The sequence below is a fragment of the Monodelphis domestica genome, chromosome 3 (genome assembly GCF_027887165.1).
Source record: "Monodelphis domestica isolate mMonDom1 chromosome 3, mMonDom1.pri, whole genome shotgun sequence".
NCBI classification, from domain to species: Eukaryota; Metazoa; Chordata; class Mammalia; order Didelphimorphia; family Didelphidae; genus Monodelphis; species Monodelphis domestica.
This window is the reverse complement of record NC_077229.1, coordinates 92,337,567-92,352,988: the sequence shown is the minus strand read 5'-3', so window position 1 is coordinate 92,352,988 and position 15,422 is coordinate 92,337,567. Positions and strand designations below refer to the sequence as shown.

At 36.0% G+C, this 15,422-nt stretch overlaps 1 protein-coding gene across 9 annotated transcripts in view; it reads left to right on the top strand.

Annotated features, from left to right (window-relative positions):
- The window catches only part of RFX2 (regulatory factor X2), a 147,702-nt gene that overhangs the window by 64,555 nt on the left and 67,725 nt on the right, over positions 1-15,422 (top strand). For 5 of the 9 annotated variants that reach the window (XM_007488969.3, XM_016432113.2, XM_007488968.3 and 2 more), the window contains exons 2-4: positions 6,677-6,789; positions 11,516-11,595; positions 12,378-12,642. In XM_007488969.3, coding sequence (XP_007489031.1) covers positions 6,685-6,789; positions 11,516-11,595; positions 12,378-12,642 — 450 coding nt within the window. In that variant the 5' untranslated portion in view covers positions 6,677-6,684. The remainder of the gene's footprint in view (positions 1-6,676; positions 6,790-11,515; positions 11,596-12,377; positions 12,643-15,422) is intronic. The other 4 variants (XM_056822512.1, XM_056822511.1, XM_056822510.1 and 1 more) reach the window with 1 other exon arrangement.

Here is a 15,422-nt window from a genome sequence, read left to right as displayed (position 1 = left end):
TTGCCTAGTTTGGCATAGGAAAAGTGCTAAGAAGAGCTGTGGACAAGATTAGGGTAGACTCAATGGGGATGGCATTCCTGAATTTAGCAGGAATTCATAAGTTGGGGTCAGTGAATTTATTCTTTTTTTTTTTAAGTTTGCAACTGTATTTCAATGTAATTGATTTCCTTTGTATAATCCTGTGTAGTATATACATTTAAAAATATTGTTCTGAGAAGAGGTCTGTAGGATTTGCCAGACTGTCAAAGGAGTTTGGGGGGATGGGGTGAGGGAGAAAGAAGTAGTATTAAGAATTGCTGTTTTAAAAGTTGGGTAGGAATTCAATAGGGAAAAATGAAATCCATTTCAGGAATAGAAAACCATATGAGTAAAGGGAGTTCAAACTTTTCTCACTAGGTAAGAAGGGAGGCTTTGAAAAGTTTTGTGCCCATATATACGTATAAATGGAAAGTTATTTTTAAAGTGTCATGAAAGATGATTGAGGAGGTAGAGTAGATGTGGGAAAACCTAGTTTTGCTGGGTTTCTGAGGAATAGCAACCAGATAGGATTTTAGATATCAATACCCTGTTTTATTTTGTTTTTTTGCTAAAGGATAAAGAAGGAAGATGTTGTGATTTTTAAACTTAGTTTTCTAAATTTTTTTTGTCACATAGATATTTTAGAAGAAAAAATTATATTAGGAATATTCATTCAATTAAGGAATCATTTAGCAAAGTGCCTGCTATATAGTAAACATTTAATAAGTGAGTTTTTAATCATTCATTTAGCAAGATAAAGACATTATAATGTGCAATAATATATAATAAATGCACTAGAAGATACAAAAGTAGGTGCTGTTTTGTGATAAGATATGGGTACTTGGTAGTCTGAGAGGATTCAAAGCTGGGGTTTTCCTTGGCTGCTCAATTCCGGAATCCTTCCCAGAGCTGTAGTTCATTCACCAAATACTGATTAAGTGCTTTATTGTGCCAGGTGCTGTGTGAGATACAAAGTTTACTCTCTTGGAAGTCATGGGCTAGTAGAAGGGTAGGCCACCAGGGGAAGATAACTACAATATACTGTGATACAGTGTGTGAGATTTAAAATGGTTGAGGTCTTAAACTGTAGTGATTAAAATAGTGGAAGATATAAATTGTGGTAGATATAAGAGAGGGTGAGTAAATTTGACTGCAGAAATATGTTTCACTACAGTGTCTTGTTTTTAAATCAAATATAAGGTGGTCGCCAGGGAAATATTCCCAATTATGAATATACCCAAGTCAATTGGGTTTTATAGAGATTTTAATTAATAATACAATGAGGACTCAAAGAAAAGAGAGAAAGAGAGAAAAAGGAAATAAGTATGAAGGGCCTCAAGCCAATATGGCCTAGACCTGAGTCTTAAAAGAGAAATCAGTCAGTTTTTTAACACTCACCACAAGGTCTGACTAAACAAGGATGCTAGTGACACCAGGCCAGCGTCCTTCCTCAAAGAGTCTTCCAGCCAGAGATTGTTTCAAAGGGCCTCTCTCAAGAGCCTCCAGAGCTCCTACCCCAGAGGGACAGAGCCCCTCAGAGGAGCTCCTCAAGGAGCTCTCCTTCAGAATGAGATTTCCTCCAAGAGCACTTCTCCTCAAAGAGATCTATCTCCAAGGAAAGAGCCCTTAAGCATCAGTCCTTAAGGAAATGAGTCTCTCAGAATGAGATCCTCCAGAATGAGAATCAGAAATCGAGATATCCCTGAATGAGATCCAAGCTCTTATTTTTAAGGGCAAAACTTTCCTCTGTCACCTCCCCTAAGTCCTTACATCTACCAATTACTGTAGATGTTTCTAAAGGACCACCCATTTTGAATTCACAGCTGAGTAGTTTTAATCTCTTTAGTAAGTCAGAAAAAAATGCTGCTGTCGACAAATTTCATTAAGAAAAAACCTCTGAATAAGTTATCACCCTTTTAGGTTTAAGTAGTTTACAAGTTGCCCCACCTATATGGGTACCTAGCATCCCATTGTATCAATTTTAAAAACAGGCATGACTCAAAGAACTTCCTGTCCTTTCCATAAGCATGGGTCAAAGCACTTTCATTGTTCAGCAAGGAGTTTTTCTGTCCTAAAGCAGTCTTAAGTAGGGTGGAGTAGGGATATTCCCAAGGCAAGGAGTCTTCACATTCAAGTAGAATTCTCACTATCTGCTAGGGAATTTTTTAAAGTAGAAGATTCCCCAATGGGGAAATTTCCAACATTCATAAGTCTGAGAAATTTTAAGGTTTACAAGTGTTTTATAACTACTTCAGAGAAATATGAAAGAAATAGGGAAAGAGTTGTGAAGTAGAAGAGGGCCTTACTATGATGGAATGGGTCAGAGAGCTGGATTTAAGACTTTCTTAGAGAGTAGGTGGTGAACTGGTGAGAATGCCAGGCATGGAGTCAGATAGTCTCATCTTCCCAAGTTCAAAGCTGACCTCAGCCATTGTGTGACTCTGGGAAAAACACTATTTGCCTCAGTTCCTCATCTATAAAATGACCTAGAGAAGGAATTGGCAGACTACTCCAGGATCTTTTTTAAGAAAACCTCAAAAGGGATCATGAAGAGTTGGACAAGACACAAAATAACTGAACAATAGATTTGAATCCCACCAGGTAGAAGGGTTATGGGGGGCAGCTAGCTCGCACAGTAGATAGAGTGCTAGCCTATAGTTGGGAAAACTGTAGTTCAAATCTGGGTTCAGACACTTCCCAATTGTGTGACCCTGGGCAAGTCACTTAACTAGCCCATACCTTTCTGTCTTAGAGTTGTTACTAAGACAGAAAGTAAGAGTTTAAAAAAAAGTCCATGGTTAACTATAAAAGGGTTTGTGGGAGGTCACAGTAACAATAGTTTATATATATATATATATATATATATATTTTTTTTTATGTGAGTAAGGGGAATAATTCAACTTCTTTGAACCTTAGTTTCTTCATCTATAAAATGGAATAACTATCTCACTAGATTATTGTGAGTAAAATACTTATATCAACCTTGAAATGTGAATTTTGTTCTTACAAGGAACATTTCATGGAAGGGATACTGTTTAAGTTGACTAATAATCAGCAGCAAGTAATTTGTCAGATGAGGGGAACTCATTCTTCTGACAGCTCTAGATTCTACTTTGTATGCCCAGTAAATCCCGAGGAAAGTGGCAGCAGCATAGTCCTAAGGTTTGCCTCTAGCAAACTGCTGAAAATAAGGTTCATATTCAAAACAAATTATTGGTGCAGCTGGGATTGCTCCCAGTAGGTCAGCACCCTGCTTCTGTCTTTAGCATATCATAATTTTCACTTAAGTCTATCTTCTTTTTTTCCTCCCTATTGCTTCATTGTTTCCTCATGTACCACTGTAACCAAATCCTTAAATTTGAGTCGTGTAAGTAAGAGGTGACCACACAATAACTACCTTCAAAGAGGCCAATTCCAAGGAATAATTTTGTGAAGAAGGGAGATGAAAGAAAAGGAAAAATATCCAGAAAATAGCATACTGAGTTTCAGAAAGCTCAACAGGTCTATGGTTAAATAGAGAATACTTTGGGAAATGTCATAATACCTAGGAATAGCTCACATTTACATATTTTTTTTCCCACAGAGTGCTTTCCTCACAACATCCCTGTGAGGTAGGGAGCATAAATAATGTTATTCTTATTTTACAGATGAGAAACCTGGTACTTAAGAGAAGGCAATCTAATTGACTTACTCAGGCCCACACCAGAGCCAATCTTCTCTAGCAGAACCAGGACCCATACTCATGACAGACCTACTACCCAATACTGCCCCCCAGAAGCTCTAAGTATCTCTGGAATTTGGGGGACCCTTATTTCTTACTTAGGGGTCAGATCAGTTCATGCAACAGTACAAGACTCTGACAGAGAAACCAAGGGGTGTCTGTAACTTTAAACATCAATAAACATTGATATTTACTCCCCCTTCTGCCAGCACATATTTAAAAATTTTGACATTTATTACCAGAAATAATGCTCCTTCCTGCCACCCCCTTTAAATATTCTCTTCTTCCTAAAGGGGCAGGGGCTCTTGATGAAATATATACAAGTAGTAAGCAAATTTCTACTTATGTCTACTGGTAAAGTCAAAAGTTTTAAAATAATAAGTTAAAAAAATAATATTGTGGGGGCAGCTGGGTAACTCAGTGGATAGGCCTAGAGACAGGAGGTCCTGGGTTCAAATATGGCCTCAAATCCTTCCTAGCTGTGTGACCCTGGGTAAGTCACTTAACCACCATGACCTAGTCCTTACCACTCTTCTGCCTTGGAACCAATACATAGTATTGATTCTAAGGTGGAAGGTAAGGGCTTAAAAAAATAAATAAGATTGTAATAGTCCTGCTTAAGATTATCAAATAGCTCCTAAGAGACTTGAAAGAAAGAGTATTTTATATAACTTCTTATGGCACAGTAATATTCCATTATATTTATGTGCCACAATTTGTTAATCCCATTCCCCAGTTAATAGACATCTACTTTGTTTCTGATCCTTAGCTATTATATAAAGTGTAACTATAAATATTTAGATGTATATGAACTTCTTATATTGAAGTACAAACCAAATATTGGAGATGTTTGAGTTTCTTTATTTCCATAATTCCAAACTATTTTCCAAAATGGTTATATCATTCATAGCTCCTCAAAAAAAAAAAAAGACAATAGTGTACTATATCATTCCACAAGCCCTCCAAAATTGACTTTTACCATTTTGTGGGGTTATTTTTGATAATTTGCATGTATGAGGTGAACTAGTGATTTCTTCAATTTGTTCTTTGCTTTCAAGAAAATATTACTGTAGGAAACAGGATATTCTTAAGAGAGCTCAAGCATATTAGTTACTTGTTTACAAATGGAAGACAGTTTAAAGTATTGATAATATTTGAATACCAAATCCTAACTCTTCTTTTTTTGTGCTGATGTTATTTCATTGGCTTATAAAGTAGAAAAATTTGAAATGCACATTAGAAAGTTCTATATGTTGAACATGAAAGAGATATAATACTTTGGCATTCTTTTGAAGTAAGGAGACAACTATATGAACAAAGGCAGGTATTCCTACTCTCTTTGTAATCAGCTACACAAGTTTGAGGCCCTGGAGAGAAAAGGATGAAAATGACAATCTTTGTTAGTAAGTCTTCCAGGGGCAGTTAGCAGAAAGAGGGTACAACATGTGCATGGATATTCCCAATACAAGGTAGAATGTGGTAGGGACATAAGAAAGGCAGAGATAAAGTACTCTTGAAAAATTTGAAGTGAGAGCATTATCACATTCAAATTTGGGGTGGGGGGGTGGGGATCAGGCAAATCCTTGTGGAAGAAGGCCATAACATTCTGGACCTTGAAGGACAAGGATTTCAATAAATAATGATGAGGAAGGTACATATTCCAGGTTTGGGAGATGATCTGTGCCAATGCACAGAAATAGTAGGATAACATCAGGAAATTATTAACCATTTAATTTGGCTTGAAGATATAGGGAGTAATGTGAAATTAGTCTGTAAAGGCAACATTTAACTATTGTGATTATCATTCTGTTAGTAAAGTGATCTTAATATGTATAATATTCTTTTATTGAGGAAACTTGATATGGTGGAAACACCACTGAGTTTAGAGTCAAAGAGACCTTGGTTTGAGTTTCAGTTCTACTACATACTGGTATGAAACTAGGCCAAATCGCTTCACCTTTCTGGGCTTCAGTTTCTTTATGAAATGAAGGAGTTAGACTAGATAAAACTTCCTCTTTCTCCTCAGGTTCTAAATCTTTGATCCTATTATCTCCTTTCCCCTACCCTACTTTTGAGAGTGACTTATACTTTTGTCTGGTTATTTTTATATTCCTAGTACAGATTAATATGTCTCCTGATTTTGGTTAGAATTCTCTGGGTGACCTATCAAGATTCCTTCTAACACTACCTATGATACGGTTCTATTACACAGGCATCTCAAACCATAGGTTTGTCCCCTTTTCTCACTGGAGAAGAACAATCTAAAATGCTTTTTTACTTGTATAAATAACTAGAATAGTGGTTGGTAGTTCAGTGACATAGTGAGTGGACTTGGAGTCAAGACAAGCTGAGTTCAAATTCTGTATCAAATATTTACTAAAAGTATGATCCTTGGCAAGTTGTTTAACCTCTTTCAGCCTCATTTTCCTTTTCTATAAAATGGGGATAATAATAGTACTTACCTCAGGTTGTTGCGAGGATCAAATAAAATTATCTTTGTAAAGTTCTTTGCAAATATTAAGGCACTATATCAATGCTCTTATCATTATTATTAATGCTTTGAAAGTAGTTGAACTCGACAAGACTGAAAAAAGAGTTAAACTGTTTTTCTTGTCCCTCAAATATAATTGCCTTCCTATTGAGGAATAACTATAGTTGTGCTATGACATAGTAATTTCCCAGTGCCTTTTTTTTTTATATTTAGAAACATTCTCTGTTCTCTCCTCCCCTTTCTCTTTCTATGGAACAATTGTGCAACCTTTTTTCTTGCTGGCATAGTAATAGCAGGATTTCTGTATTTAGTTTCTAGAAGAATAACTCCTCTATATGGTTGGTATTCTCCTAACTTTGTGCTTCTATTAATTTTCTTCTTTAGGCTTTCTCACTAATGTCAGAAGTACTTGCCCACTCAATTCTGATCTCCTTTCCTTTCTTTAGAACTGAGCATGCAGAATCCAGAGGGTGGATCAGATTCAGCGACCTCTGTGGCACTACGTACATCAGCATCAACTCAGGCCCCAGTTGTCCAGCCTGTGGCAGCCTCCCAGCAGGTAGCATAATCACTTCTGTGTTCAACTTCAAAAGTGAAATCACAGTTGATTTTTGATTCATTTGTTTCTATTTTTTAAGTACTTAAAATTTTTTAACAGAAGAAGGAACAATTTCTAAATGTTTCTGAATTGACGTATGTATATTCCTAGGCCCTTCTTTTCCACTTCTCATCTCCCCAAATCTTGTTTGTACAAAGAGTGCTTTTAGCCAGAGAAGGCAAACTAAAGTTGACATGAAGAGAATAGCTATGAGAAGAATGAATAAAACTTGTCTTTAAATTTTAAAGAATTTTTGAAAAAAGTTTCTGAGTAAATATTCAGTCAGTAAACATTTATTAAGTATCTACTATGTGCCAGGTATTATGTTAAATCTGGGAACACATTGATAGGCAAAAGACAATCCCTGACTTCTATGAGTTCATAATCTGATGAGAGAGATAACATGCAAAAAACTACATCCAAACAAGCTCTATATAGGATAAATAGGGGACAATTAACAGAAGGAAGATGATATTTCGGCAGAGATTTGAAGCCAAGGAAGCCAGGAGGCAAAGATGAGGGAGAACCTTGTGTAGGCATGAGAGACAGCCAGTGAAAACTTTATATAATTATTTTTCACTACAAACATACAAATTTTTTCTTCCAAAGAGATTTTATTTTAAGGAGTCAGCTTATAATATTTAGTCCAATGCATTGATTTAAATAATTGAAATAACTATAACTTTGTTTTCATTATGTTACATTACCTTACTCTGTATTATTTGATTACTAGGATAAAAAGTAAAATTATTAAATGAACCACTGTAGAAGTGATTATCCAAAAGCTGAATGATAAGAACAATTCACCTCCTTTTTCAGAATTGTCCATTTTAATGCTTTTCATTCAGTTACAAATGAGATAAAATCTTTAGAAATTATTGGTCTAAAATTAAAATGAAAAAAATTGGGGAGAAGAGTTTAATGAGAGGAATTTCAAAGTAGGAACTACTCTGAGATTATGGCAATAATTAAAATTAAAATTAGACTTATTTTATATACTTGAGTTATTTAGGAATTTAAGGTGGCTAATTGGGTCAATTTCTGACAACAGAAGCCCAGGTAGGGAAGAGCCAAATTGACTCTTCTGGTGATATTGCAGAGTCAGTTACCTTAGCTTGTGTAGTACATGAAAAAGGGATTTGTTTAGTTAGTTTTATAACCCCTTATCAGAATTTTTTTAGGGCAACAATACTGGCGTGGTTTGCCATTTATTTCTCTGGCTCATTTTACAGATGAGGAGGGAACAATTTTAAGTGGCTTTCCTAAGGTGACAAAACTAGCAAGTGTCTGAGTTCAGGTTTGAACTCAGGAAGATGAGTTTTATGGACTCTAGGCTTGGTGCTATATCCACTGTCCCACCTAGTTGTGGCACTAACCAACAGGGAAGAATTAAACCTAGAACAACCAAAGGGAAAAATCAGAGATACTCTTCCAGTGACATTGCAGGGTCAGTTACTTAAGTTTGTTGTATTGTAAATGAAAAAGGGAGATAAGACCTAAAATACATCCCTTGATCCCAAGATCAAGGTGAAAATAAGACATGTCATATTTAGAATGGTATTTCTACTTTTAATTTCTTTTAAGAGGCATTAACTTATTTTAAGTATAGCCAGACATCTCTCTTAAGACTGTAAGTTGCAGAAAAAATAAAGATTTGCTTTGGTAGAGGAAGTCTGTTCACCCTGTAGTTCTGTATAGCAAAGGACTCAGACATCCTGTCCTTGTTCCTAGCTATGAGGAGACAAATATTTGAAAATCTGTCATGTGGAAGAAAGAGTAGATTTTTCTTCACCTAGAATAGAACTAGGAACAAATAATATAATTTAAGACAAAGAGACAAATTTAGATTTCATGTAAGGATAAACTTCCAAGCAAATAGAACTGTTTAATAGCTTCCTCTGCCTGTAGTAGCACCCTCTTCTCTAGAGGTTTTCAAGTCTGAATAGTCACTTGAGTATACTGTAGAGGGAATTCTTACTCAAATGTGATAGTGTACTAAATGACCCAGTTTGAGATCCTTCCAACATTGAGATTCTTTGATTTAGTAGAAAGACTTATAGTCTCTTAAGAAGACCTGGGGCAGCTGGTGGTACAGTGAATAAGAGCATTGGGCCTGGATTCAGGAAGACTTGAGTTCAAATTTGAGTTCAAGATTCAGATACTTGCTGGCTATGTGATCTTGGACAAGTCTCGTGTATATGTTCACCTAAGTTTCCTCAGCTATAAAATGGAGATAATAATGAACACTTAGCTTTCAGTGTTGTTTGTTGTAAGGTTCAAATGAGATAATAGTAATTTTTTTTAAACACAGCAGTGATTTCAGAAAAAGCTGAAAAGAGCTACATGAACTGATATAGAGCAAAATAAGCAGAACCAGGAGAACATTGTACACAGTAAAAGCAATATTGTACAGTGTTCAAATGTGAAAACTTGGCTGCTTTCAGCATTGCAATGATCTGGGACAATTCTGAAAGACATGATGTGGGGAAATGCTATCCAACTCCAGAGAAGGAACTGTTGAGTTGGAGGGTTGGAGATCAAAGCATACTATCTTTCACATCATTGTATTTATGGTTTTATTTTGGGTTTTTGGTTTTATATGAATGTGTTTTTACAACAATGAACAATATGAAAGTATGTTTTACATGATAATACATGTATGGTCCAGATTTTTTTTTAAAAATCACTTAGCACAGTGCCTGGATACACAGTAAATTCTGTATAAATGCTTATTTTCTACTTAGAATGAGCTCTAGCATCATATAAACTGTGATTTTGTACAAGTTATTTCAGCCTTTTGGGCATTTCTTCCTCAAACTGAGAAGATTAGACAAATTGATCTCTAAGTTCTTTTCCAGCCACGTAGTTCTGTGTCTCTGATATGGCATGTAGATCAGAGGTGGCAAACTCAGGGCCCAGAGCCCCCCAAATTTCCGAAGTGTGGCTCAAGCCAGATTAAAATATGATTGAGAAATTTTTAATGAAATAAATAAAAATAAAATACAACATAAATGATATTAAATTGCTCTTTTCTAAGTCAGCAGGAATCTGTTTCTATTTCAGTTTGATGTCCCTGCTTTTGATTATAGTAATGTCAGCCACGATGTCCAACTGCCCATTGGATATATTAGACAGAATTTCTTGAAGACATCTAAAACTCCACATATCCAAAACTAAACTTGTTATTCCTCTCCTACCTCTCCAATTCTCCCCTCTTCTTAAGTTCCTTATGATTGTCAAGGGTTCTACCATCTTCCTAGGCTTGCAACTTCTAGGTGTCGTCTCTGTTACTTATATCTTTCATTATCCAAATAATTTCCAAATGCTGTCCTTTCTACCTTTGTGTAACATTTCTTGTGTTGACATTTCTCTTCTGACACTGCCACCACTGTGATTAGGCCCTTATCCCCTCAATACAATAGCCTTCTCAAGATTCTCCTCGTTCTGTTTACTTTCTACTCAGCTGTCAAATAGTTTTTCTACATCTCAGGTCAGAATATGTCAGTCCCCTTTTCGGTACATTCTAGTGCCTCCTTGTTACCTCTAGGTTCAAATATAAAATGCACTTTGGTTTTCAAAGCCCTTGAAAACCTGGTCTTCTCTTACTTTTCCAATCTTCTTACATTTTTTTGTTGCTGTCCAGTTCAGTCTTATGCAACTCTGCATGACCCCATTTTAGGTTTTGTTGACCAAGATACTGTGGAAGGTTTGCCATTTCCATCTCCAACTCATTTAACAGATAAGGAAACTGAGGCAGACAGAGTTAAGTGATTTGCCCAGGATCATATAGTTAGTAAAAGTTTTAGGCCAGATTTGTACTCAGGTTAAAGTTATGTGGCATGATGGATAGAAGATCAGATTTAGGAAGACCTGAATGAAAATCCTGTTTCAGACACTGATTAGCTATGTGACCTGGAACAAGTCACTTAACTTCTCTTTGCCTCAATTTTCTGATGTGTAAAATGAGAATGCTAATAATAGTCCCTAACTCACAAAATTATTAGGAGGATCAAATGTAAAACTATATAATTTATCTAGGCCAATCCTGCCAGACTGTTCCTTTTCTGGTAGCAGCCATCTCTTCATTCTATATCTTCCATCGTTGCCATTAAGAGATCATTGATGTGAGGTCATTGCTTCTCTTGTACAACCTTGGAGATTATTATCTATCCTTCAGCCCAGAAGGACTCTACCTTTCAATCTCCTTATATTTTCTCTTCTATCTTGGCTTCTGTATGGATAGAGAAGAGAATGTTATGTGCTTGTAACATTTTGTGAATTCTTATTTGAAATTATTGTAACTTTGTCCCTTCAGAGAGAAACCAGTAGGATAATGAGAAGTTTCATTGCTAAAAGCAATTTTGTCCACTGGCGATAGACCTGGTTATTTGTTCCTTTTCTGGATATACAGGTTTTCTTTTTGATCTTGTGTTTTACTGGATTTGATATGTGTAGACCTAATGTATATACGGAGGGCATATTTCTCATCTACCTTTCTATACACATTAGAAATAACCTTTGACAACCTGCTTCCCTCATTCATGGCAGAACAACTAAGCCAGATCTATCATAGCATTATGCTTTTTACCATTGGCATTATCAAATTAGGTAGTTGTAGAATGATTAGGAATTGTTATGAGAAAATTATGTTGTCCAATACAAGTATTGTATTTAATAATCATTCCAGGTACAACCTGTTCAGCATGTCTATCCAACCCAGGTCCAGTATGTGGAAGGAGGAGATACTGTCTATACTAATGGAGCCATGTAAGTGAATCTTTTCAAGAACACATGTCCATGCTTTTACATGCTATTTCTTAGTAGGTGATCACGGTGATATTGAATAACATTACAGTGACACAAAACTAAAGCCACCCCTTGGAGAAGACTCTCCTTGTAGCTTTCGTGGAGATGTGTTGTGGTTTTTGTAGCAACTGCTAGACCGTTATACCTCATAACACTATGTGTCAAGTGTGGTGGCATTGTAAAAAGTATGATTTTACGAGATCATAAGACTCTACCTGAAAGCCATGAATAACTCCCAGTCTATCTTAGCTGCATGATCACCAAACTCGTTTAAAAAGATTTTTGATAGTTTTTGGTTTTGTATAACCTTCCTTTCTCAACATCTCTTTCCTCCCCTCCCCAGACAGACATCCCTTTTATCAGGGAAAAGGAGAGGGGGAAGCCGTATTAGCAAAGTTAACCACTATGTTCAGTCTTCCACATCCAAAGTCCACCACCACTGGAAAGAAGAGGGAGAGAGTTGCCTTCTAGTACCTCTTGGTACTTGGGCCTGCCTTGGTCATCATAATTATACAATGTTAAGCTTTGCTTGTTTGGTGTTCTTTCCATTGAATTGTGGTAGTTGATATGTATGTTTGATATTTTCTATCATATGAGCCTTCCTTTGCTTTGAATTCTTTTTTTATATTCATGTCTCAGTGAGTTAGCCGTATCTTAATAGATGGACATTAATGAAATTTTGCTGAACTTCTTTTACCATTTAGTGTTATTTTATGTTTAATCAGTTCTAATTCCCTTAACAGACGAACCGCCTATTCTTACAACACAGAAGCTCAGATTTATGCCCCTAGCAGCGCTGCGTCCTACTTTGAGTCCCCAGGAGGTGGCGCTCAGGTGACTACTGTGGCATCCTCTCCATCAGCAATTCCTTCTCACAGTATGGTGGGCATCACCATGGACGTTGGGGGGAGTCAGATCATCTCCAGCTCAGGAGCCTATCTCATTCATGGGGGGATGGATAACACTAGACATTCTCTGTCCCATACTTCACGTTCATCTCCAGCAACGGTATGTACTGTAGCTCTGTGGGACCAGCTATTCGTGCTGAGTCATTAGAAATAGTTAGATTCTGGATTAGACTGCTCAATAGAAGGGATAGCATTCTGAGTTGTTTAAAACTGGGCAAAATTAGGAATTATATTATTATGGGCAGACTTTATTCCCTTAAGAAATAAGCCTACTTCTTCTGTTCATGCTTTTGTGAAAAAGTTATTACTTGTTTTATAGTTCCAAAATTCCAAATGTTTTTAAGTTCTAAACTTTCTTTCCCCTTTTTCTCTTGTGTATTTTTGTAACGTCCTGGTCAAAACAAAACTTCCTTATTATACTGATAATTAGGGGGGAAAATAGATTTGTTTCTTTTGTTTCCTTGTTGTTAAAACAAGAGCTTACCCTTGGTATTTCCTGAAGAGTAATTACCATACCTATTTCAAGAATGTAGCCAACTCACTCTTTATGAGGTCCTCTGTTAACCAATGCAAACAAATATGACACTTTGAAGTTGCAAATCAAGCATTCTTCTCGTGAACCCTTAAGATATTATAATTTTAAAAGTGAAGATGGCTTATGATCTCAGCCTAATATGAAATTATGAATTTTGGAATTCATATAGTATTTATTTCAATTTTTAAAAAGTTGTTTTTAGATAACTGTGATATTTCTATTGGCCATAGTACAACCATATAAGAGAATTTAATAGTTATAGGTGTCTTGTGTTTATAAAGATAGATGTTAGGCATGTTTTGAGGTCACCTTAGTAATGGTGTTAAAATACTTCAAAAATTAATGAACCCAATTCTGAAATTTGCAAAATTTTTGTTGATAGTCTCTTGAAAAATGTTATTCTCTAAAGGCTCCATTAGTGAAAAAAAAAATCATGGAGCAAACTGTTTAGTTAAATGTGTATGTTGGCATTTCTAGCACTTACTAGTAAAAATATTTTATCTAATAGGTATTAAATCTGGAATATTTTAATGTAATTATAGGTTAGAAAGTTTAGGGGGAAGTTAGGTGGTTAAGTGGATAGAAAGCCAAGTCTGGAGGTGGATGTTCCTGGATTCAGATCTATCCTCAGCCACTTCCTAGCTGTTTGACCCTAGACAAGTCACTTTAACTCCCATTGCCTAGCCTTTACTGCTCCTCTGCCTTAGAACCAATATAGGGTATTGATTCTGAGATGAAAGGTAAGAGTTTGAAAGAAGGAAAAAAAGTTTATTCTTGATCTGTGTACCCGATTTCTGAAAATAAGTGGTATACAATCTAAGTTAATTACTTGCTTCTTAGCACTTACTGATATTTTTCTCTAAAAAGAGAAATTAATGGGGGGCAGCTGGGTAGCTCAGCCAGGCCTACAGATGGGAGGTCCTAGGTTCAACTCTGACCTCAGACACTTCTAGTTGTGTGACCCTGGGCAAGTCACTTAACCCGCATTGCCTAGCCCTTAGCACTCTTCTGTCTTGGAACCAATGCATAGTATTGATTCAAAGGTGGAAGATAAGGGTTTGGAAAAAAAAACAAAGAAAGAGATGAATACCTTACTGCCTCCCACAAATTCTCTTCTAATTACTTTTTTTACTTTCTTAAATCCATACCGTCTATCTTAGAATCAGTACTATGTATTGTTTCCTAGGCAGAAGAGCAATAAGGGCTAGGCAAGGGGATTAAATGACTTGCCCAGGATCATACAGCTAGAAAGTATCTGAGGACATGTTTGAACCCATCCCTGGGCCTGACTCTGTATCACTGACCATGTAGCTGTCCGCTATCCTCATCACTTTTCATTTGTTCTGTACTAAAGGTCACATTTGGGTAGCATGTACATCAAAGAACTGTCTCCCATCTCTGCACCCCTGCTGAATTCAGAGTATAATTCCTGGCCAGGGTTACAGGAAGAAAAAGCCATATACCCTTTCTTTTCCTTTATTTTTTTGCCTGAAGGAAATTTTCTGAGACTCCCAAAGATAGCATCTGCAGGTATAATTACAGCTGTGTTCATTCCTGTCCTGTACCCAATTGTTTGTTAATCAGTTTTTTAGTTAGTTAGTCCTTTTTGGTTCTGACTAATATCGAAAGCCCTCCATAGCAAAGTTTGTTAGTCCTTTTTTGCTCTGACTAACATCGAAAACCCTCCATAGCAAAGATTGTTGGCCCCTCTCCTAAGGCATATCTGTTTTTGCTTTCTTTGATTTTGTTTGTTTCTTTGGAAAAATAATTAATCATTGGTGACCAAGACATTTCCTACAATCTTAAGAATCTTTTGTGAGTCTTACAGGCACATATTTTTAGCACAGTACTTTAATTTTAACTTGTAGTATGCTCTAGAATTAGAGTATAACCTGGCACTCATGAGAATGAATGGCAAAATTCACTAAATACTACTACCATTTTATATATAAAGTTGTAGTGAAAGCCTTAAAACAGTAATAATTGATTAACCTTTTTGATATGCCTATGAGCTTTGACAACTATGCTCATGAATTTGTGGAAATCTATATGTAATGTTTCTGAACTTATTTAATAAGATTTTAACAGATCAGAGTTTCTGAAATCATTAAAAAAGGCATTATTTTGGATGTGCCTTGAATTGCTGATTTTTACATAGGACTGTAGTCTGTGCTTAGTCTTGGTAACTTTTTATTAGAGTGGGCACAATAATATCTTAGTGAATAAATGAGTTGCTCTGAATTTTTGGGGGGAATAAGATGCCAACATTTGACAAATGCCATTTATAGATTGTCTCCCTTCCAGATGTTTTGTGTATGACTTATATTAACATTAAAAACTGAAGA